Consider the following 22,952-nt stretch of genomic DNA (forward strand, 5'->3'; position numbering starts at 1 on the left):
CTCCAAGGATTTGAAAGGATATGGAGCCATATTTTGCCCTAAATCTGCCTTTCGGCTATGGCAAGGTGAGATGGGTTCTGGCCCGCACTGTAGGTGTCTCTTCTGTCCGGCAGCGATGTCACCGGTCACTGTTTGTTTGTGCGGTAATTTTCTTGAGGAAAAAAGGGATGAGGAGGGTTGATGGTCTCAGCCCTGCTCCTCAACTGGTTTGCTTGATGCTCTCAGCTGCACCCAGACTAAACACAAAGCTTATGAATAGCACCCTCAAAAGGATTTGTATTTCTCAATGGGCACCTTTAGGTGCTAGAAATTATTTTTATTCCTTTCCTCTCCCTTCCTGCCTTCATGTAATTACAAAGTGCTGCTGGGCTGCACGCCGACACCATCAGGCACCTCCGAACCAGAAAGCCCCCTGCGTTCTCCGTCCTGTTCCTCATGTGAGACGGGGATTCCAACAATATTCTGCTGCCTCACACATCCCTGCAGCAATTCCTGCTCGGGAGCTGCCGTTCGCTTCCAAGCAGTATCAATTCATCATCTTCTCTGATCGTTTTCTTATTTTTTCAGGGTTTTGCTGTCTGCAGCAGGTTGTCAAAGTTGCATTATTTAGCACTAGAAACCACATGCGTTTTCTTCAGACTGTGGACAAGTTGTGTTGAGGCTGCTCTTGGTCAGCAGGGACCTTCCAAGATGGGGTTGGACTGTCCTTTCGGAGACAATAATTGTCCTTTACGGAATGTGTGCCCCCATTTCTCCTCTCACACCCCTTCAGGATCTGGTCTTGGGTCTGTGCTTAACTCCATAAACCTTCACATAACACAACCGTTGTCTGCATAAACTTGAGTGATAGTAAATGTCAGCTCAAATATTAACCTGATAATCTTTGGTTTAATCTTTTGACAGGTTAAGCTGAACACAGGAAAAAAAAAAAAGAGAGGAAATCGGTGTTCTTGCATCAGATTATTTTTTTTTAGTTGGCACCTGTGTTCTGAACCCATTCCCTTTACCATTTAATCAGCTCGGTGGGAGGTTTTGCTTCCAGAAAATTGTGTGACAGTAAAAGGAGTGATGTCTGTGTTTTTTTTACTTTTTAAACTTATTTATGTGCATGCGATGGATGTTACGCTCCGTCCCTTTTTTAACTGCAGCTATTTTTGACAGTGAAGCTTCTTGCGTGAGACGTGCGTCGGTCAAAGCAGCTATTCACGGAGGAGGTGATGTTGAGCGGTGCAAGGAGAGGACCTGGAGGAGTACAACAAATAAAGAAGACTTTGTGCGACGGGCTTAATTTGTAAATGGAATCATAATTTCAGTAAGTTGATAGCCAATGTTGCAGTGGCTGGTGGAGGCGCTTGCATCCCGCGGCGCTGAGGCTTGCATTAAATCATACAGGAGTATGAGTTAATTACTCTGTACCTCCAATTACCGTAGCGAGCCCAAGACCTCTCTGAGCTTTTCACATGCATTTCGCTTCAGTGACATCAGGACTCATCTCCCCTCCTGCCTCAAGTTAACTCCAAAAATATACACTGTTTTAAAAAAAAATGCAAATCGAACGATGATTTTGATTTTTGGCTGCGTTTTACCATGACTTGGCTCCCTCTTCTGGAAACGGGCACAGCAGCAGAGCCAGTAAAAATGCTTCCTTGATAATTTCCAGTTTTCTGCCCAAATAGAGGGAGGAAAAGCTACAACTGGATGAAGGCTGGGCCTGTGGTCACCACACATTGTCCCCCTTCGCTTTCCACTTGTGCCAAAGCTGCTTGTATTTGTTTTGTGGTGGTAGCGGCTCCGGGTGAGGTGTGTGACTCTGCCACGGGCCTTCGGGGGGGGAGATCTCTCCTCTGAGGAAAAAATCCTGAAGCAAAGAACAAGGTGTGATTTAATGATTTTATTTATTTTTTAATTTTTTTTTTCAACTCTTATCAGCCCTGGTGACCACCTTCTTCTGGAGGTGTCTCTATGGTGTGCGAGGAACCTTTTGCTACTTCGCTGAGTAAGGTTTAGCTCGATAATACTGTTACCATTGATTTAAGTAGCTGATGCCTCTTCGGGGACCTGCAGAGTATTGGTGTTTGGAGACGAATGGGGTGAGTTTGCTAAATATTGGTCCTCTACAGGCTTAATTTAACGAGCATTTACAGGCTACTGGAGGAGCAGAGGGGAGATGCCTGCCCTGCATCCCGTAGTTTTTGGTGCAGCCCAGCAGCTCCGGTGCCTTTCCCAAAGGCCGTGTAGGACCTTGGCCAGGCTGTGCTGGAGCTTCTCCATCCTTCCCTCACCTGAAGCTTTGCCCTGTCTCCATCCAAGCTGCTCTCGGTGGCAGAATCACCCAAAAAACAGTTCCACAAAGCTCCTCCGCCTGCTCCTTCAGGTTCCTGAAGTGAGTCACGAGTCCTCTGGTGTTGGACTGAGATAACCATCGTTTTAATTATCTATTTCCATAAAGGAGTCTGATTATCTCAGATCTTACAGCAAGGCAACGGCTCTGTCCAACGGAGTTGAATCAGGATTGTTACAGCCCGATTTCTGTTTAAATACTGATTCCTGTTTATTTTTGCATTCAGTTCTTTCGGATGGGAATATCATATTCAGTGCTAATCCTTAAAAAACAGAGACTTTCCTCCTGTCAAACCCATGAAAGCTTGGAGGAAGGGGCCTCAACAGAGGACTTAACGGGGCGCTTTCCAGGTATCAGGGTGAGAGGAGAGCCCCTGTTCAGGGGTCTCTGTAACCCCGCTCAGGTGGGGCGGTAAATTAGAGAATATTTTAAATCACAGAGTATTTTAAATATTTTTCAATATTTACCGGAGGAAGAGGAAAAAAATGGAAAAAGAGGGGGGGAAAATCCCACACTTGTGGGTGATGGATGGAGAAAACGCCCCCTCCCCGCCTGAGCCGGGCGCCCTCCGGGATCGCGGGTTCGAGTCTGCCCGGGGTCGGGTACCGGGGGCGGGGAGGGGGAGCCCGCCCGCCCCCGGGACTTCCCGGAACGGGGCGGCGGGAGGCGCTGACACGTGGCCGCGGCCCGGCGGGGGGAGGGAGGGAAGGAGGGAACCGGCCGCCGCCGTCGCCGCGATGTGAAGCCGGCGGAGGCGGAAGGCGCTGCCCGCATGGCCGCGGGTGGCGGCGGCAGGAATGTCCCGCTGTGCAGCGCCGAGCACGGCCCCCGGGCCGCGCAACACGACGGCATGAGGAGGGATGGCGGCGGGGACCCGTACTGGTCCAGGTAAGGCTGGACACCCTCCTGGGAAAGCCGCTTCCCTGCTTCCTAGAGCTCTCCCGGGGATCCCGCCGCATCCCCCGGGACCCTCCGCCGCCGCCTCCCGATGCCGCCCCTGGAAAAGATGCCGCTTGGGGATGGAGGGGGTCGGGCAACCCGGACCCTTCCCCGGAGAGGCGGTGTCGCTCGGCGCTCCCGTGGGGACAGCGGTCGGGATGTCGCCGGTCCCGGCCCCTCCGCTCCCCGGTGCCGGTGCTGCCCGCCGGGGGGTGCGGGAGGACGGTGCCGGGGACAGGGTCCCACCGCCCCGGGCAGCCCCCGCTGATTCGCTCCGACAGAGACGGTTAAAGGGGGGAGATACGGAGTTACCGTGAGACGCAGTGGGGAAAAAAAGGTTATTTGGCTCATTTCTGGCCTGTAGGCAGTTATTTAAACACGGCGTTGAAACCACTCTGAGGTTGTTATCGACGTGTTCCAGCAGGAATGTTTGTACTGGTGATAGAAATTAATTAAGATAAAGTCTGGAATAGGAGCTGGGCAGCAACGACAGCACAAACCGTTCTTCAAGTGAAGTAATTAAGGTAGTTAAAAACACTATTAAGCCTTTAAAAGCGCTATTGAGCCCAGGCTGTCTACTTTTAACAGTGGGGGCATAAGCAAACCCAGGGCGGTCTTGTGTTTGGAGCAGAGGCTACGAGCCAAGGGGCCAGCTGGGCCACCTTGGGCAGCGCTGCATCTCTCTGCCACCCCGGGAAAGTCACCCAGCACCTCGGCCTTGGGATCCGCCGCTTCTCCCAGCCGAGGCGGGGGGAGATGGTGATTCGCGAGTGCCATGTGGCAGCTGGAAGTGATGGTCGGAGGCTTTTTCAAACTGGGAGCCCCTGGACTCCACCGTGTTTGCCACCGTGCTTTTGAAATTTGCTTTGGTTTAATGCTGTCACAAAGAGGAACTAACCCCTGGCTGCCACCGCGGTGGCCTGTCCCTCCGGCTCCCCTTTGCCTTCGGGGCCAGTGTCACCCCGTGGCCAGCTCGCCCTGGCGGGAGAGTGGAGGAGCAGCCACGGGGAGAGGTGACATCGATGTCAATGTGCAGGAACGTGTGGCCAAGGGGAGGAATTGCCCCGTCCGGCAGCAATTAGCCGCTGGATAAGTTGGGGTTTGTCATCAATCAGTTCCTGCAGCGGCAGCAGGCCGATAGCTGATGTTAACTGCCATCCCGAGGAGATTTCTCCTGCAGTCTGAGACCTGGAAGTCTAATTGAACCCCGACTGATCTCAGGATAAGGGGGTAGGTCTCAAAAGCAAGATCTTTGCCACTGGGGTTGCTTAATATTTGAAGATTCTCTCCCCCAAAAGCACTTGGCAAAACTCCCTCTCTCTGTCTCCCCCTTTCTATCTTTTCCCTAAGTCTTTGTGAAAATGGGAGTGGTGGGAGAGGCAGAACCTAGTGCCAAATTTTCATGAAAAAAAGTTGCCATTTATGTTTTTCCTCTAGAAAAAATTAAATACATTTGGCCAGAATGAACCCTCCAGTTTCCCAAATCTCTTAGAAAAATGCAAACCGACGATAACACTTTCCAAAGCGACGATTTATTTATCGAGACGGATATGTTTTGAAGCGATTCTGACCATTTTAAGTGCTGCTGGTAATTGAAAGAATCCAGTTAACGGGGAGGAGCAGCGGGATAACCATAACTCCAGCCAGATCGTGATCTGTTTTGCAGTAATTCCAGGAGCAGAGATCACCTCCCCGTTGCCCGGCGCAGACGCACACATGTGGTCACAACCCTTGTTTGGGGAGGGTTTATGGAGTCTTTGTGGTCTGAAGTAAACCGGGGGGTGGAGGGTGGGAACGGGAAGGGGGGAGCAGAAAAGCGGAGCGATCCATAGGTCGCCCCAGCAGGTTGGTCCGGTTGTATAAAAAGCCTCACGGGATGGCTTCAGATCAGTTTGGTGGACAGTTTTCGAACAGCGTATGCAAATAAATAGCTCTCACCATTTCCAAGTGATGAGTTATTGCCACGGAGGCAAGGTTTTATCAAGTGGGGGAAGTGACATGGGTTCTCCTTTCATTCTCCAACAAAAGCCATGCCAGGCAGCCTTCCAAGATCTGTCTGCACCGTCAGCGCAAGGAAAGATAAACAGTTATCTCGACAGGTTTATTTTTCCATCTTTGTTTATGCTGCTTCTTCTTTTGTCCTCCCTTTTTTTCAGCCGCCTTTTCCTTCCTCTTCCCTTGTTCTTGCCTTGTGTTTTATCCTACCTCTCCGGCTGCCCTTCCCACGCTTTTCTGCAGGTTTCCAGCGGCTCCATTCGCACACATCTCCTCTTGCTCTTCCAAGAACAACGCTCGGGGATTTCTGTTGGGGGCTTGAGAAAGCCCTTGCTTTTATGTAACTCGTCTGGACATTTAGGTAGAGCTTTTTTATGGAGATCTTACCGGGCCCAAAGCAGGATCCCTCGGGCAGTAGATGGGCGTTAGCGCCTCTGGTTTAACTGGGGGAAGACCGAAGCGCTGAGAAGAGAAATCTGCTGCTAGAGGTTGTTCACAAAGCCACGGGCAGGTCCAGCAGTAGATGTGAGGACCACATTTTGGACGGTGCCTCCAGGAGAGAAATACAACAGGGAAAAGTCAGCATGTCCTGGGAAGCAAACGACTCCCGAAACCATCTCCCAGCCTCTGGCTACACCTGAAGACCTGGAGGTTATTACAGCAGTTTCTTCAGGCTCTGGAGATAGAAGGGGTTGTACCACCGGCCACAAGCTGGTCTCCAGTCGCCTGACTGCACTCTTTGCCCGGAGCCAACGGTCACGTTGTTTTTCTGAGCTCCGTGCCCTCGTCTTTTGTCAACATCACGGTGCAGCTTTAGTTGCGTTTTGGGGTTTTTTTTTTTTGGTGGTTGGGTTTTTTCATTGTACGAGTTCCTCACCCTGGTTTTAATCCTGACCTTCCTAAGAACTTTTTTCACGTGGGAAAGGTAAGCAAGGCACGTGTCTCGTTCCTGGCTGATCCCCCGAGATCAGCGTGCAGAGCACGCCTGTGCTTTATTATCATGTTTTCCCACCGCCCCCACCTGGGCTTAACAACTATTTCCAGCTCGTACGAGCTGCCGAAATCTAATTTCATCTTTGCTTTTGCCGAAAGCAAGAAATGAAGAAAGGGAATAAGCCCAGAGCCGCGCTTGCTGAACACCACTTTGTTGCCATCTGCGGCTCTGCGGAAGGGGTTTGTGCACGGGAGGCTGACAGGAAACCAGCAGCTTTCCCAGCAAAAAAAAAAAAGCCTTGTGTCCTCTGTGCTGCTCCCGTCGGCTGTTTGCTGGTGGATCGGAAAAAAACCCGCCCTTCTCTAAACCCCAAAGCTACTTTTGACAGCGACAAATCATTAACTTGGAGTCGGTCGGCAGCACGATGAAATCAGCTCGAGGAGGGGGGGGGGGAAAAAAACCCCCCAAACCTCTCTGGTGACAAGCACGTTCGATTTTTCAAGGGAAGGAGAAATTGTCGTTGAGAAAAAACAAAGAGCAAGAGAAGCCAGAGGACTGTCAAACCGGGTTAAAAATAACTACCTGGGTATTATCTGCTGGCACGGGGGTGTCTGCAGGACCGCTGTGTTTACGCCACGTCCCTCAGGCCGTGGTTTGCAGGAGATCACTGTAAATGAAAGCCAGAGGCAGGTAAGATGGAAAAGAGGTTTTTTTTTAAGTGGGATGCTGCCATGGAGCTGGGGCTGGGTCCCGGGGAGGAGAAGGTCCCCAGGCTGCGGTGTGACAGGCGCAGGGGGGACCGCAGGCACTGGCTGCCCACACTGGGGACGTTCCCCTGGGAGATGCCACCAGGGCTGCTGGGTGCCTTGGTTTGGAGCTGGTGGCCCTCCAGCCTGGCTGGGGGCTCGGTGCCACCCCAGGGGCTCATCCCCATCCTGCTCCTCCTGGGGTTCCTGCAGGGACGGTGGGTGTCCGCTGCGGGCTGGGGGCACTGGAGGTGACTCCAGCCAACCTCCCCTCTGTGCATCTCCCACAGAGCTGGTTTTAGTCTCTTTTTAGAGAGGGGGACTGAGGTAGCCATGCCCGGGGGTGGGCGGTATGTCCCGGCGATGCTACCTGCGCCCACCTTGGCCACAGCGCAGCTCAGGAGCTGCAGCTCCCACTTCTTCTCCCACTTCCAATTCCAGTTATGGAAAACACCCACAAAACCTCGGAGACGGCTTCTGGCCAAGAGCTGTTGCCGGGACACACTGTTGGTAGTCTCGCTGTCTAACACAGCCCTCTTGCCACCTGAAAATACCTGACGGTCTGGACTCGTGCCTTGAAGGGGCACTAAACTGCGATCTAATTGACAGCCCAAACTCCAGCGAGTCCATCTGAACAGTGACCTACAGTGTCTGCAAACAGACGGACCTACAGACAGACCTGCAGACTGGGGGAAAGGAGGAAGGCAAGGCAAGAGAAATAAAGTTGAATAAATATTTGCTCTGTGGCATCTACCGGAGAAATTCCTCCAGCAGGAAAACACACTGCAAATAAAGATACCCTATGCTGCTGCCTCTCCTTCCACCGAGGGACAGCTCGGCTTGGTTTTGCCCCTTTGGGGCTCTCAGGCACCCTTAAAAATGACTCTTAATGACAGTGCCCTAAGCGGGGCACCCGTGCTGTCGGTGGGAGCTGGGTCCGAGGGCAATCACTGGATGCTTGGAAGCAAAGCTGTGAGGTCCCAGCACCCGGGGCTGCGTTTGGAGGAGGAGAACCAAGGGACATCGGGCAGAGCTCCTTGAACGTGGGGGCTGGTGCCGTATAAAAAGCCACCCAGGAAGAGTCATTAGGGCTCGAGAGCTAATTATAGTCTGTCTGGGTGGTGGTTGGAGGTTTGTGAAATAGGAAGTGTTTTCTAGCTGCCTGGCTGGGTGAGGAGGGTCTCGGTGACATGCAGAAGGGGATGCACCTGCAGCGCCTGTTTCTTGTAAGCAGAAAGGCACGACCGGTCAGGAGGGCACAGCCCGGAGCCACTACCAATTAAGTCACGCGGCACCCAATTAAGTCAATTAGGTGGCTCCAGAACAAGCTCCGGTGATTCACCTGCCGACGGTCTGGAGGTGGCTGTCTCCTCTCCCGGAGGTTTCTGCCCCCTTTAGCCGGGGCTCAGACAGGACCCGCATGGGGTTGTGGGGAGATGCTTGGTCTGGCCCCGGTGCGACGGGCACGGTGGCACCGACGGCACCAACGGCTCTGACTTCCTTAGGGTTGGATGTGCTTTACTCTGACTCAGTTTGGTTGTCTCCAGCACGGATTATCTCTACCTCCCTCAGCAGCGAAGCCATTAGATTTATTTTGTTAACTCTGGTAAAGCTCCGCTTCTCGGGCGGCTGGCGTTACCCACAAAAACTATTTGGTTTGTCATTATTCCTTAGTTCTTGAAGGAGAGTTTTAATTTTCCCCCTCTGTGCTAGTCGAGGTTCCTCCTGTAACCTTTGCTGTTGTTGTTTTGCTCTGAGCAGAACATTGACTCATCGGCAGCCTCTGTGATAACTATAATTAGGAGAAAATGCATTTACAAAGCTCTTTCCTCTGATGCAAGCACATCATTGTCCTCGCAGAGAAATAATTCTTGCCGTGCTGCCAGGTGGGTGTGGGCAGCTAGTGATTACATTTAACACTCATATTATTTGAATGGCTTTTCCTAGCTGGATGTGCTACCTGCGGAGCCAGCGGTAGTCTGAAGCCGTCTTTATACTCCCCGCTTGTTTTGAGCATAAGTCTCTACCGATGCGTTTAAACGTATAGGAAAAGAATATAATGGAATGGAGTAGCAACCAAAGAGTGTGTCATACACCCAGGGGCTTATTTAGTGCTTTTGAAAAGAGAATGGAAGTCAAGAGAAAATAATTCACTGGAGTTTTGTCAAAACATCAGCTGGGGAGGAGGGAGGACGTCTCTGCTTGGCAATCCCGTCCCGCTGCGGTCTCTGAGCTGCACTTTGGATGGTGTCTTGCTCTCACAGGAACCCGCGTGGCACTTTGAGCCCTGCTCTCGGCCGGGTGGGACTTGTTGCCTGGCTAACCCAGCACTACTGGCCTGCCTGCCCCTCCGCTATCCCCAAATCCCCTCGTGTCAGGGGGGCCGGGGGTTCGGCTAACTCTGCCCGAAGGCTGGGAGCTCTCGGCATCCCCTCCTGCCCCTCTGCCCTGACGCCAGAGCCCCTCTTTGCTTTTTCGGGTACCAAACCGTGATGGTCCCCTTGCCTGCGTCTTCCTCGGACACTGGCATTGCCATGCGTGGGATTTGCTTTCCTTACTTGCAAACACCCACTGGAGGGAACAGACCTTGGCAATATTATAAAGAGGAGCAGAGTAAAGTCGACTTAAGCCGCACAGGTCTTTTCCTCTCCATCTCACACCTTGCACAGCTGTGTATGGCTTAGGGCCAGGGAAGAACAGTCGACCTAATATCCCATTAAAATGCTGCTGCGCTCATCAGAATAACTCCAGGAGACGAGGCAGAGCTCAGCCCCGCTCCAGACGGTGAGAAAGCTCATAAAGGTCTCCCTTTGCTTCGGGGGCGGGGGGGGAAAGCACAATTTAGAAAACTGTCTCGACAGACAGAATAATAGGAAAAGCCTACGCACATCGCGGGCTGCTGCGTTTCGCTTGGTCACCTCGGTTGCTGGAGGTTGAATAGCTCGAATTTATCAGCGCCGTGCCGCTGTAGATAACGGGGGAGATTACGGCCCCGGACTGGCAGCAGCCCATTCCTGCGGGTGCAGCAGCACTGGTTTGGCAGGCGCGGGTCGGTCTGCGTGTCCTTACACCTGCGTGTCCCCGATCCTCTTGAGACACCCCCTGGACGTCTCTCTGTAATGTTTCCCATCGCCGGTTACCCCCCACCTGCTCTCTGCATCCTATAAGGGGGGTTTATACCCCAAACCTCCCGCCCGTATCGTCCCTCTGGGTTGGTCGGAGGGGGACACGCGGCGTCCGGGAGCCTCTGGTTTCGCTGAGCTCTGCCGCAGGGAGCTGGGGTCGGTGGAGCCCCGGCTGGGGCAGACGATTAGAAAACAAATCACCTTTGGTTTTGCAGCAAATTAAGATATGATTGCTGCATATCTTCCACGCGGTGTAAGACCAGGAGCAACTGAGAGAGGTTTATCAGCCGGTTCAAACGGCCGAGGCAGCTCAACCCTTGGTTACTTATTCCTCCAGCAAAGATACGTGAGGTTGTCTAGCTCCTGTGTTATTTTGTACGTGTGCACGGTAACGGCCGCTCCAACCTCCAAAGCACCACCTGAAACACTTCCAGTTCCTCCCGCCAGGAGTTGGCACCGAGCTGCTTATCTGCCTCGTGGGGAAGCGGCAGTAAATTCACCTCCAGCGGGCACAGCTGCCCGGCGCGGGTTACTTTTCATTGTTCCTTCGCCTCCCTCCGTGACGGGCCATTTGACAACGTTTATAAATGGTTTTGTGCTGTGTGGGATTAACCTACATTTATCATCATTCCAGTCCAGCGGAATGAATGCCCGTTTCAATATAAAAAGTGACCCGGGTTGTTTCCCGCGCCGAAGGTGGGTCTGTTTAGTCGGGTGGAAAGCAGAGAGGTTAGTGCCCCGGTACAGCGAATTCCCCGGTCAGCGCTGGAGCAGAGAGTCTGTTTGCTCAGTGCTTTGTGCTCCGGGCACGAAAAAAATAACCAAATACAAATAATACAAATAGTGGGTGTTCTCACTAAGCTTTTAACTCCGTAGTTCACGGGCAAAGAGGGACCCAGACTGGCGTTAGCGGGGAAGGCAGAGGGGTTCATGGACACCCGGGGCCTGAGGTTTGCAGCAAAGCGTGGGTTTCTGCTCCAGAAGCACGATGCTGACTTGGAGCAGAGAAAACCACCTTCCTAATTTATTTCCAGCCTGTATCTTCTGCAGATGCACTTTTCTTGGGCACACTCGCGTACCAAAAAATACATTCTGTTAACATTTTTTTACTAATATTATCTTAACCTTCTTGCCAGGCCAGGCTGGATTCTCTTGCTCCTCTCTCTGGGCTCTTCAGCCCCATCACGTCTTGCCTCTCACTAAAGAATTCCTCATCTCCCCCCTGTTTAGGAAGGGTAACACACGCACCTCCCTTGGGGAATGGGTAGGAATGCCAAACAACAAATGTTTGCTGCACAGACGGTGTGTCTCATGCAAATTTTCACAACCTCGTGCACTGACCTTTCCTTTGTTATCCTTATCTTTTAAAGAACAGTTTCTAAAGCTTTTGTTTGGGGAGAAAAGCAAACAAACCAGGTTTTTCCCCAGCTCTCCCACGGTCAGCGCAGCTCGTTCCACCTTGCAGCCTACGGGCAGACAGGATTTTGCTGCTGGGGTCAAATGGTGTTTGGGATGAAAATGAGCATCATTCATAAAAGCCACCAGATGCGATACCTTCTGTGTCAGAGCCACCGTGCCCCAGGGGGATTGCGCTGACCTTTGTTTTAGCAAGAGAAAGCTCCTCACGCCTTGCAAGCAAACCAGTCACACCAGTAAGTCCTCGCTGTGGGTGGATCTGCCAGGCGGACCCTTCCATCAGCCCTTTCCCCATCTCTCCATCCCTGCAGGCCCGAGTCCCGCGTCTGGACGGTGATGCTGCTGCTGGGGACCTGCCTGCTGTACTGCGCCCGCGTCACCGTGCCCGTCTGCGCCGTCGCCCTCAGCACCCACTTCGACTGGGACAAGAAGCAGTCCGGCATAGTGCTCAGCAGCTTCTTCTGGGGCTACTGCCTGACACAGATTCTCGGAGGACACATCAGTGATCAGTACTGGAAATTATTCTCGTGTTTTCCTCTGCTCGGGCTTTTTTAATGACCTCTCAGTTCAAGTCTCAGCAGCGGCTGGGACAGCGATGGGGTGGAAGGATGAAGGATGTCCGTGGGGAGGAGTTTTATGAGGCATCACAGGTTGCTCTGGAAGCAGCTGAGGTCTCTGCATCAGCCTCACTCAGAGTCTGGAGCTCTGATTCAGAGAGGACACGTGTAGTTTTGACTGTCCAATTAGATCTCTGGATCTTAAAATCAGTGTGATGCTCACAGGGCAGCGTGTACCAAAGGACTTGGGCATGTTTAGTTTGGAGAAGAGGAGGCTGAGGGGAGACCTCATTGCCCTCTACAGCTACCTGAAAGGAGGGTGTAGAGAGGTGGGTGTTGGCCTCTTCTCCCAAGGGAATAATGACAGGACCAGAGGAAATGGTCTGAAGTTGGGGCAGGGGAGGTTTAGATTAGATATTAGGAAGAATTACTTTACTGAGAGGGTGGTCAGGCCCTGGAACAGCCTGCCCAGGGAGGTGGTGGAGTCGCCGTCCCTGGAGGTATTTAAGAAACGTGTAGATGTGGCACTTCAGGGCATGCTCTAGTGCCCGAGATTGTTGGCTTGGGTTTTTGGTGTGTTTTTTTGTGTATGGTTGGACTCGATGATCTCAAAGGTCCCTTCCAACCATGAAGATTCGGTGATTCTGTGACTTTGCACAGGCAAAATCCCCAGGTGACACAGGGAGTATCTCCACAATCATCACTGGTTCCTGCAGACCAGCAGCCAGGAAAGATCCACAGTCGTGTTAATGGACACTTAGACCAACATAGGATTGGGTTTTTTCACCTGGAAACGGTGAAGAGCACTTTTATACCAGCATAATATTTCTGATGGAGGCTGTTTTGAGCACTGGTTCAGTAACTGGAATAAAAAAAGCAAACCCACAAGCTTACATGTTAAGCCGATGAAAGACACAGTGGGTGTAAAGCAGACTTTATTTTAGAAAAGTGATAAACGCTGGTGCTCTGTGCATAGCTCAGAGCTGCTGCTCACTGGGAGTGGGATTTGTCCATTAACAGTTTAATCCCAGTGGTGCCGGACAGCCATTTGGAAGAGTTTATGGCTGCAATCGCTAACCACGAGAAGAAAATATTTCCTTTTTGCAAGGAATGCAGCTTTTTTTTTCTATTTGATCTGCATAACCTATCTCCATTTTCAGTCCAGCACCTCCAGTTCTTCCGCCCTGCACTCGCTCCCATGCAGTCTTTTCACAAGCGAGCCCCCACCGCCGTTTCCATCCTGTTTGGGAAAACCAAGTGTCTCCATTTTATCATATCAATTAAAAACCAGCTACTCCAGTTAGCTGTAGGATCTGAGCAGTCACCTGCTCGAGTTCCTTTCCCCAGCCACCCTATTCTTCGTGAGGAAGCCTTTCCTATGAAATCTTTTGTGAGGAACACGTGCCTGGAAGGAGCGTGTTATCCGTGCAGTGCTCTGTGCTATTTAATTATGTTCCTTAATAATTTGCAAGCAAATGCCTGCAAAAAACCCCAGTGTTAACAGACAGAGCTGATGCAAAAGAGCAGATGGAAGAGACAACACCGTCAGTGGTTAAGAAGAGCAGAACAGTGACAGCAGCTTGGGCTTCCCCTCTGTCCAAGACGGGGGTTCACCAGTGGGGTGGTGTCTCAGGGCATCTGGTTGGATGGGCAGCGCTGGTGGCCAGTGGCCTGGTGAGAGCAATGCCAGTGGCCGGCCACTGGCCGCCTGCTCCAGGGGCGGTGGGAGGAGAGGAGGTCCCTGCTGATCCCACCCCCAGAGGGATAAAGACATTTGCAAGAGGAGAAGAACAGGTTTGACTCAAAGGTTGCGCTTAAAAACAGGCTAAACTGGGAAGCACATGAGGCTTGACTGGGGGGTTTTGCCCTTTTGCCCTCCGCTGGTGTTTGATAACGTGTTTTCTGCCTTCCAGAATAGGGGGGGAGAAGGTCCTCCTCCTCTCGGCATCAGCCTGGGGGTTCCTCACGGTCATCACCCCGCTGCTCACTCACGTCACCTCCGCCCACCTGGTTTTTATGACCTCCTCCAGGTTCCTCATGGGGCTGCTGCAAGGTGAGAGCCCTGTCCTGAGCACACCTGGCTGTGCTGTGTGTCTCTCTGCCCAGGGCTTCCCACCAGGGGGGCTCATGGGGGCAAATTCGGATACAAGTCATGAGGTTTGCAGTGCTCCAACCCCTCTCCTGCGTGTTCGAGCAATCCTCTGCCTCAAAACTGCCTCCGCAGCCAGAACTTCTGGGGGAAAAAAGAAAGAAAAAGTGACATTTCTAGATAAAGTCACTGGCAAAGCATCCCCCCCCCCCCCCCGAAATCTCTCTGCCACACACGGGCTGCTGCCTTCTGAAATCATCAGTGCTCCTCTTTGAGTTTCCGCATTTTAAAACTCCTTCAAAGCACTTGGGGAAAATTGGTCCTTTCCCAAATTTTTAGAAAAGTTTTGAGCGGATTTCCTTCCCTCTCGCTGAGCCGCGGCACTGGAGGACCGTCGGGGTAAGTGGGTGGCACTGATGGATTCACAGCAGCAGCAGTGGCGGTGAAACAGGGGAGTACGGAGAAGGCACAAATCGACCTTTCACGGCGATGGATTCACTTATTTTATTTTACATCCCTGTTTTCATTTCACCAAAAGTCTTGTTGCTTTGTCTCGGTGTTTAGCTCCTGCTGGATCTTTTAAATTTGCTTCTGATTTGCTCCCGAGGGCACCGGAGCCTGACTGCTCCCTGCCTTGCTCCCGTTGCTCGCAGGGGTGTATTTCCCGTCCCTGGCCAGCCTCCTGTCCCAGAAGGTCCGGGAGAGCGAGCGAGCCTTCACCTACAGCACGGTGGGGACCGGCTCCCAGTTTGGGTAAGTTCAAAAGGCTTTGAGCAGCGAGTGACAGTCTCTGGACATCGCATGTGATGAAACGCCATTAAATAGTTGGAGGCAAAACTCGCAGCCCAAAGTACATGCGGATTCCTGGGTCCTTGAGGATCCCGGCTGCAGCTGAGGAAGCCTCAGGCACTTGCTGTCGTGTGTGTCAAGGATTTATGCATTTTTTTCTTTCTCTCTTTTCAAGCCAGACTTTGAAGAGTGTTTGCAACATTTAATTACTATGGGAAACAACCTGATTCGGTAGGAATAGCAAGAGTCAGCCCGAGAGTGGTCACCTGTCCCCTCTGATGGATGGGGATAATATCACTTCCCTGGCTCTGCTCGTCTCCATGAGAATTTCCCTTCTAAATGGAAGGGTTGCTTAAAAGCCAAATAGCAATATTACTGTGTTTAATCACTTAGTTTTCCAGTGCGCTCATTTCTTTTGCTGATTTATATGTTCTCTGAGATACTTTCTGCACACCAGCAGCCTCATTTTCTTTCCCCATGAGCATGTTTCGGTGTGGGGCAGGTGAGCATGAGGTCCCGTAGTGGTTTCTCCTCTCCAGCTGAGGATCCCGAGATGCCACGCAGGGAATGGGGCAGGTTGCAGAGTCGCGGGGTGACACGCAGTGACTGATGGCTCTTTTAAGTGCATTTAGTGACCCGGAGCATCCACCCCGGGAAGCATCTCCCATTGATGCCTGCGGTCCAGATGCTCTTAGCCCATCCAGAGTGGTTTTTTCCCTTGCAGGACACTGGTGATCGGCGGCGCAGGGTCTCTCCTCCTGGACTGGTACGGCTGGGAGAGTGTTTTCTACTTCTCCGGTTTGCTCACTCTGCTCTGGGTTTACTGCACCTGCAAGTACCTCCTGAGCGAGAAGGGTGAGTGCAGCCGCCTGCATCCCTGGGCTGTAGCATTCCCGAGGATGCGGGACCCCGGTGGTACCTCCTGGCTATTTTCTGCAAATCCCCTGTTTTTCTGAGCTCATGCCTGGCTTTACACAAAGATCCTTTGTTCAGATGTCTTTCTACAATACACGCCATGTCTCACCCAAGATGCTAAACCCAGAAACAAGGTTTTGAGCTCTTGCATTGCTGATTTCGAGTCCCACACTGGATTATATTCTTGTCGAGAGCCTGATCTGCCTCCTCGGGTCTCTTAAGCACCAGTGAAAACACCAAACAGAGCATGATCTTCAAAGTGGATTAAGCTAAAGCAGGGCAAGATACTTATTTCAAACTAAGAGCATCTACACATAGAGCTTTTAAAAACCGGTTAATCCGGAATATCTCTTCCTAAATAACTGTCTCGGAGTAATTCCACACATGGGCATACCATTACACCTGGCTACAGCATTATTAGTGTGAGCGTGGCATTTAGGAGCCCAGCTCGTCAGGAGCCTGGTGTGTGCCTGGTGCTGCACAAAATCCAAACCTTGTTGCTTGCCCAAAAAGATTTCTGTTTAATTATAACAAGAGATATAACAAATGGGTGAAGGTGGCTGCATGGAGGAGTGTGTGGATGCAGCAGAGAAATTTTGGTCAACATAAGAAGGTGTTTTCACGAGCATCCAATGCTGGTATTGCCAAAAAAACGAGTTAGAAAGAGATTGAAGGTAGTTGTACAGCAGTCTCCCAGGGCTCCCTCCAGCTGCACAGAAAGTTACTGATCACAGCTTTCCTTTGTGTGTTTTCTTCCCTGCAGAACTCATCATCCCCGTAGACTATTTGATGAGAGGCCTCTCGATACCCAAGCAGACCAAGGTTCCCTGGAAGCAGCTCTTTAGGAAGGCGCCGATATGGTAGGCAGCTGCGGTGGCCTCGAGCGCCGGCCGGGCTGGGGAGCATCCTCCCCCCGAGGGCTTCTCCTCCTCTCTCTGCTTATTTCTTCTGCCTGTGTGCATTTTGTCCACTTATTTATATATTTGGGAGATATGACGGGTTTTTCTAATCCCTTCCGTATAAATAAAGAACTAAAAAGGTAAGCTTGACAAAAGGTGGTTTATATTCTGTCCGGAGGAATGTCAGGTTTGAATATTATGGGCAAATCTTCCTCCTTCGCAGGCTGCCCCCTGTGTGGGTCGTGTGCTCCTCCGGGGAGAGATTCTCCACCGCTCTTGTTAGAAATGCTGCTTGTGATGGGCTCCTAAGAACTGCTGCTCAGGGGCACCGGGTGGCACAGGCTGTGTCCTCATTGCTGGCAAAACATCTTTTTAATGGCCATTTTCGCTTTGGGATGCTGCGGTTGGTACTGAAGCTCATCCAAGCGTGTTCCCAAGTGCTGTTTAGAGCCGGGGAGGAGGGCGATGGGGCTGCAGGGCAGCAAACCCATTCCTGCCTTGAATACCCACGGAACATCTGCTGATAAGAAATCCCTAGAAATCTCCAAAGAACACCTCTTGGAGCAGGACAGCTCTTGCAGCGCTGGAAGGGACTGGTGGGAAATGCGCTCGCCCAGTTGCTGCTGGAATGAACCTCGCCTGAGCCTGGGGGCCGATGGCGGGGAAGGAGCGAGCGGTGCTGCGAGTGGCAGCCAGAAGGAGTAGCCGAATATGGAAAAATCTCAAGAAGCAATTGCAGCGCCGTGAGGGATTTATTTATAGACCAGGAACTGAAATATTGGGTTGCTGGAGTGCCTGTTTCCCACCCTGGGTGACCTGTCACTCCTGATTATTTCCTCCCCGCTGTGTATTTCCAGGGCTGTCATCATCGCTCAGCTCTCTACGGCCAGCACGTTTTTCACTCTCCTTTCCTGGCTGCCAACTTTCTTTAAGGAAACTTTCCCCGAGTCAAGGGTGAGTTGGCTCTGGGACACAGCCCCTGCGGGTCTCTGGGCAGATGAGGTGGTGGGTGCCGACTGGAATGGGTTCGTTAGGGAGGAAGACGATGGCCGAGGGAGGAGATGGGAGGCTTCCTGCGGGGTCAGGAGCCGCTACCCCCCTGCACGTGCATTTGGAGATGCCAACGAGCATCCTCCCTCCAGGGAGACAGAGGTTTCTGGTTGCTCATTCAAGGATGCTGAAGCGAGCTGGGGAAGAGCTGGGGTACCTTCCAGGCAGGGAAGAGAGGGTTATATTTGGTTTTTTGACTGTTTTTCTCCTCAGGGAAGGGTGGTTTTCAAACGGCACAGAGCTCACAATATTACGCTCTTGCAAATTACCCCAAACCCGTTCCCACCTGGGTTTTCACAGGGTTTTTAACTGTGCTGACATTGTATAGCTCAGACCTGCCTGTGAAAATGATAATTACCGTTAATAATGTGTACTTCAAAAATACTATAAAAGCTTCCCTCTCCTCAGCACAAATGTTGTTCCCATTTTTCAGAAACCCGGGCAACGCTCATCTGGGCTGGGAGCTGGTATTTTGACCTTATTCTCAGAAACTCAGACAATCTTTTCCACGATGGCTCTGTTAGGTTTTTATCATTTCCAGAGCCGCTTACAAAAGCCTTTTCGTGTTTCATGTCTAAGGCGCTTTATGGCATGCTTGATATTTATATTTAAATCATGTATTAAACCGGCAAACATATTGTTGTGACGAGATCTGTGCACCTCGAGTAATTGTGCTTGTGCAGCAGTAATTTACCATCTGTTAAGCATTATATGATGGTGCCCTTATGTAAGATGCTCTATATATGTTCCTGCATCTGATAATCGCTTCATACATGTTGATAAAACGGAGCTTGAGGATGCTTGGTTTTAAAGGATGGAGGATAATCCTTACTGTGGGAAACCTATGTCACCTACTGGCCAAAGTCCCTTTCTGCAGGTTTGCTGCCATCACCGCTGCCTCCAGCCCACCTGGATGGGGGTGATGAGGGGTTGGGTCCTGCTTCTTGGGGTGACGGGCCGTAGGGACACGGCAAGGGTGGCGTTGGTGTGTCGGGACTGACTTGCTGAGCAACCCCACCTGGTGTTAACAGACACTGGAGATGTTACTCCACAAGCCCTCTGGGGTAATGTTTTCAAAAGTGACCAAGACCCGAAGTTTCAAAGGCACTGAAAGATGCAGATGGACCCCAGTATGATTTCCAGGAGTAGCTGAAATGGGATTATTCAAAACCAAGATTATTCAACCCTCCTGCGCATCCTGAAGCCAGGCGAGGAAGGGGGGGGGGATGGAGGGATGCCTCCACGGGGCGATGAGCTCTGAGCAAAGGGAGAGATGCGAGGGACGATGGATGGATGGATGGATGGATGGATGGGCAGGTTCAACCAGCTGAGATGAAACCCAGCCCAACCCACACTGATTTCAGCTCTTCCTGGGATCTGGGCACCAAAACGCCTCTGAGCAGCTCTAATCCAGATGACTGGTAATCATCTGTGATTACAACTGTAGCAAGCTCCCTTAATTGAAAATAGACCAAAGTATGTTGCTGCCCGTAATGTTACCTAATCCTGGCATTAGAAAATCCAGCTCTGTTCCCTCAGCTTCACAGTAATGCTGCTAATGAGGTTGAAGCTGATGTTGGAAATTTTGCCGACGGCTTTCCTGCTGACCCACGGGGCGGAGTAGACTCTACAGCTGGCTTCCCGGGGCTCCCTGGCTCCCCGCCACATCACCTTGCCCAACAGTAAACTTTGCCATGTCTAATCCCTCTTTCCCGGAGCAGACAGAGCTTTCTGCCTCTCCCTCAGAGGCAGGGTCACCGGGGCAGAAGGAAAGACCACAAACCGATAAATACAACAGCCCCGTAATGCTCCTGTCACCTTTGGGGTGGTGCTGGGTGTAGCCGAGAGCTTTGCTGGGTGAAGGGGGTAGAGATCCCACGAGAAGTCCCCATCGCTTCATTATTTTTTTTTTTCCTTTCTACAATTATCACAGACTATCAAATAAAATATTTGCAGACAAACTCAGCTCTGACAGCAAACCTCTCTTGATTTTTGCTGCCTTTCAGGGCTGGGTGTTTAATGTAGTCCCCTGGCTGGTTGCAATTCCGACAAGCTTGTTCAGTGGATTTCTGTCTGATCATTTAATCAACCAGGGTAAGAGCTCTTTGGGCTTTTCCTCGGCTCTTTATTTTAAGCGATGTGGAAAGAGGACCTGGGTGGGAGGAGGTGGGATTGTTGGGAGGGAGAAAAAGACCCAGCAAATAGATAACGTGAAGTTCTGATGTGAAAGTGGGGTGAATACTCCAGGGTTTGGGACTCCCTTTGATCTCAGCCATAGTATCAGGATTTCAGGAGATGAAATCCATCCGTCTGAACAAGGAGACCTGGTGAGCTGTGCTTAACTGCAACTCTCCTTTCCTTTCCAGGGTACAAAACCATCACCATCCGTAAGTTCATGCAGGTAAGAGAGCTGAAGCCAGAGGAGAGACACCTGAGCTGCCTGCCCAGCTCTGCTTGCACGGCAGGTTAGACCCGGCACGGAGCTGGGGAGGTGGGTTTAGGTGGAAAGGGGATAGGGTTTGTAGCTTTGAGATAGAGTGATGGTCAGTGCGTATGGGAAATGAAATCCAGAGGATAACCCCGACCGAGGAAACAGAGCGTGGACCAAGAGTAACGCTCAGCACAGCGATTTGTGAGTGCTCCAAAGAGGTTTTCTTTCACAGGCAAAGGCCAAGCATACGCTCTCACTCCAAACGACCCCTTAGATACTGAGGAAATAGCAATACAAGGATGAACAGAAATAGAAATGCTGGGTGAGAGCACAGCATTCGCTGCTCCCCAGCGTCACAGCCCTCTGGACAGAAGGGCAGTCCCCGCTCTGACCCAGAAAGGCAGGACGTGGGGGCTAAAAAAGACCTGAGAAGCACCTGGTGCACACGAGCTCCTGCCACCGTAAAAGGGAACAGTTTGTCTGTGAAATGAGTTGCTTTCTTCCTTACAGAAAATGTGCTGTGGTATTTAATTTTCCCTTTCTTCCAGGTCATTGGCTCCGGCGTCTCAAGCATTTTTGCTTTGTGCCTGGGCCAGACATCCAGTTTTTGCAAAGCCATCGTCTTCGCCTCCGCCTCTGTTGGGCTTCAGACCTTTAACCACAGGTAACGAGGGTGATAACGACGGTAGCTGTGGCCCGTAGCTCTAATTCCACACTCCTCATTTCGGGATCTCAGAGGAGGCTGCCTCCGTTGTGACTGTCAGAGCGAGAACTGGCCGCTCTGAGCATCCTCTCTTGGTCCCTGCGAGGTCGGTGGAGTTTTAGTGCCCGCTGGGTTGGAAAAGATCCACCGAATCTCTAGCCTGGGGAAGGGCTTGGACCAGCAGGTGTTAGGGAGATGAAGCAGGAGGGGAATTGCTTTTTGGCCCCTCTGAGTGCTTTGAGTTGAATCCTTTTCCTCCTGGTACTCTCCTGTGCTGCTTCACCCTCAGCCCCTTTCCTCCCCTCTCCTGCTGGTGCCATTTATTGTCCCAGACCCCTTCCTTTTGTTTGACAAACGAAACTCTGGGTAAATGATGAAAAAGCAATTGTGCTCCATTAAAACTCCCATTTCCCCCCCGGTCTTTGTTTCTCACTAGTGGCATTTCAGTAAACGTACAGGACCTGGCCCCCTCGTGCGCTGGCTTACTGTTCGGTAAGGACTCCGGTGGGATTTCGGCTGTGCCGGAAAGGAGGGTGTACGGGAGGGGACACGGGAGCCGCCGTTATGGTTTGGGCAGGAGTAGCTCCTGCTCCGTATGTGCAGCCTCAGCTTCCTTCTGTCATACTCCTGCCATTGCTGGGGGTGGGCAACCCCACCAACTTGCCAAATGCTTGTCTGCCCCACGGGGAGGGGACGGGGACGATGTCGGTTGTTCCAGCCATCAGCAGGGCATTTGGCTGTGCATACGGATGTGGGTTTCTACCATACAATCCCTTTCTTTTCCTTACAGGCGTTGGGAATACAGGCGGAGCCCTCCTAGGTAAAGTACCCTCCTGCAGCTCATCCTTTCCTGGGGAGCCCTCTCCTCGCAGGGAGGCAGGATCCGGCCCCAGAGCCTTTGCATTTCTTTCCCTTCTCTTTTCTCATGTCCCAGGTGTCATTTGCGTGTACTTGGCTGGCTACCTGATTGAGACAACCGGCTCCTGGATTTCTGTGTTCAACCTGGTGGCCGCTGTTAACAGCATTGGCCTCTGTGCATTCCTCGTGTTCGGGGAGGCCCAGAGGGTGGACACGGACTCTGCATATATGGACCTCTAGAGATGAGTCCAGCAAGCAGCCAAGGAACAGGAGAGTGTCACGTCTATGTGTCATTGTCGCACAAGTGCCAAAGAACTTTTTTTTTTTTTAGGTGTTTAACAGGAAAAAGTATACTGAGACCAAGTACATAATGGGTCTGTATGGAACCCATGGGAGAAGAGAAATTTAGAGTTCATTTTTTGCTCAGGGCATAGCTGATGGCCTGCAGAGCCGTCCAGCTCAACATCTCCAGTGAGGATATGGCCCGTGTGACCAGTTTGCCCCAGTCCATGTCTAGTGGACAAATATCCATGTGGCCAAAGCAGCTTACCTGGCTTGTCTCCGGAGGGAGCTGTGGTTTGCCCTGGAGAGGGGAGCAGGTCCCTCCATGCTCTGCTGTCCTCTGACCGCAGGGAGGGTAGCTGGCGCTCGGGCGACACGTGTCCTCTGAACTTCATGGAAGGAATAATCCAAACAAATGTACCTCTGATCTTAACCCTCCCTCGCGTGCCTTCATTCTGCAGTCTGCTCGACGAGTACAAGCCAGGTCTCCAAGAGAAAGGGTTGTGAGATGAATTCAAGGTTTCCCTTCAGAGGAAGTCTTCTGGATGGATGTCTACCACGGACCCAGGAGTGTGAGGTTGCATCAGTACTGCCTTCGTGGCGCTGGAGCTGAGCCGGGGGCTGCAGAGCAGAACGCTCAAGCCAGTAGAGCCCATCTTTGCTTGGTCAAGGGCAGAGCTCAAGGGCTCCCTCCTCTCCCCAGTGGCTTTACTCCAGCCCTGAGCCAAGGCAGACCACCTCCAACGTGAGAGCAGAGGAGACCTGCCATCACCCGTGGTCAGGCTTAGGTAGGTGCCACCGAGGAGTCCGCGGGAGCTGTTTTCCCACGTGCTGTGAATGTATAGGAAGAACAGGTCCCGTTCTTTGCTACGGATCTGAACTC

General features: G+C 51.9%; 1 protein-coding gene across 1 annotated transcript; it reads left to right on the forward strand.

Moving 5' to 3' along the window:
- The first annotated feature begins 3,113 nt into the window (after window positions 1-3,113).
- SLC17A9 (solute carrier family 17 member 9) lies at window positions 3,114-22,027 on the forward strand. The gene is made up of 13 exons (XM_074157507.1): window positions 3,114-3,229; window positions 11,808-12,005; window positions 13,967-14,106; window positions 14,796-14,895; window positions 15,656-15,786; window positions 16,610-16,706; window positions 17,603-17,699; window positions 19,802-19,889; window positions 20,162-20,196; window positions 20,775-20,890; window positions 21,366-21,421; window positions 21,720-21,749; window positions 21,864-22,027. Exons 1-13 carry the CDS (start codon window positions 3,114-3,116, stop codon window positions 22,025-22,027), a joined length of 1,368 nt encoding a protein of 455 aa, XP_074013608.1.
- The last annotated feature ends 925 nt before the right edge of the window (window positions 22,028-22,952 follow it).

The sequence above is a fragment of the Numenius arquata genome, chromosome 12 (genome assembly GCF_964106895.1).
Source record: "Numenius arquata chromosome 12, bNumArq3.hap1.1, whole genome shotgun sequence".
Taxonomy (NCBI): domain Eukaryota; kingdom Metazoa; phylum Chordata; class Aves; order Charadriiformes; family Scolopacidae; genus Numenius; species Numenius arquata.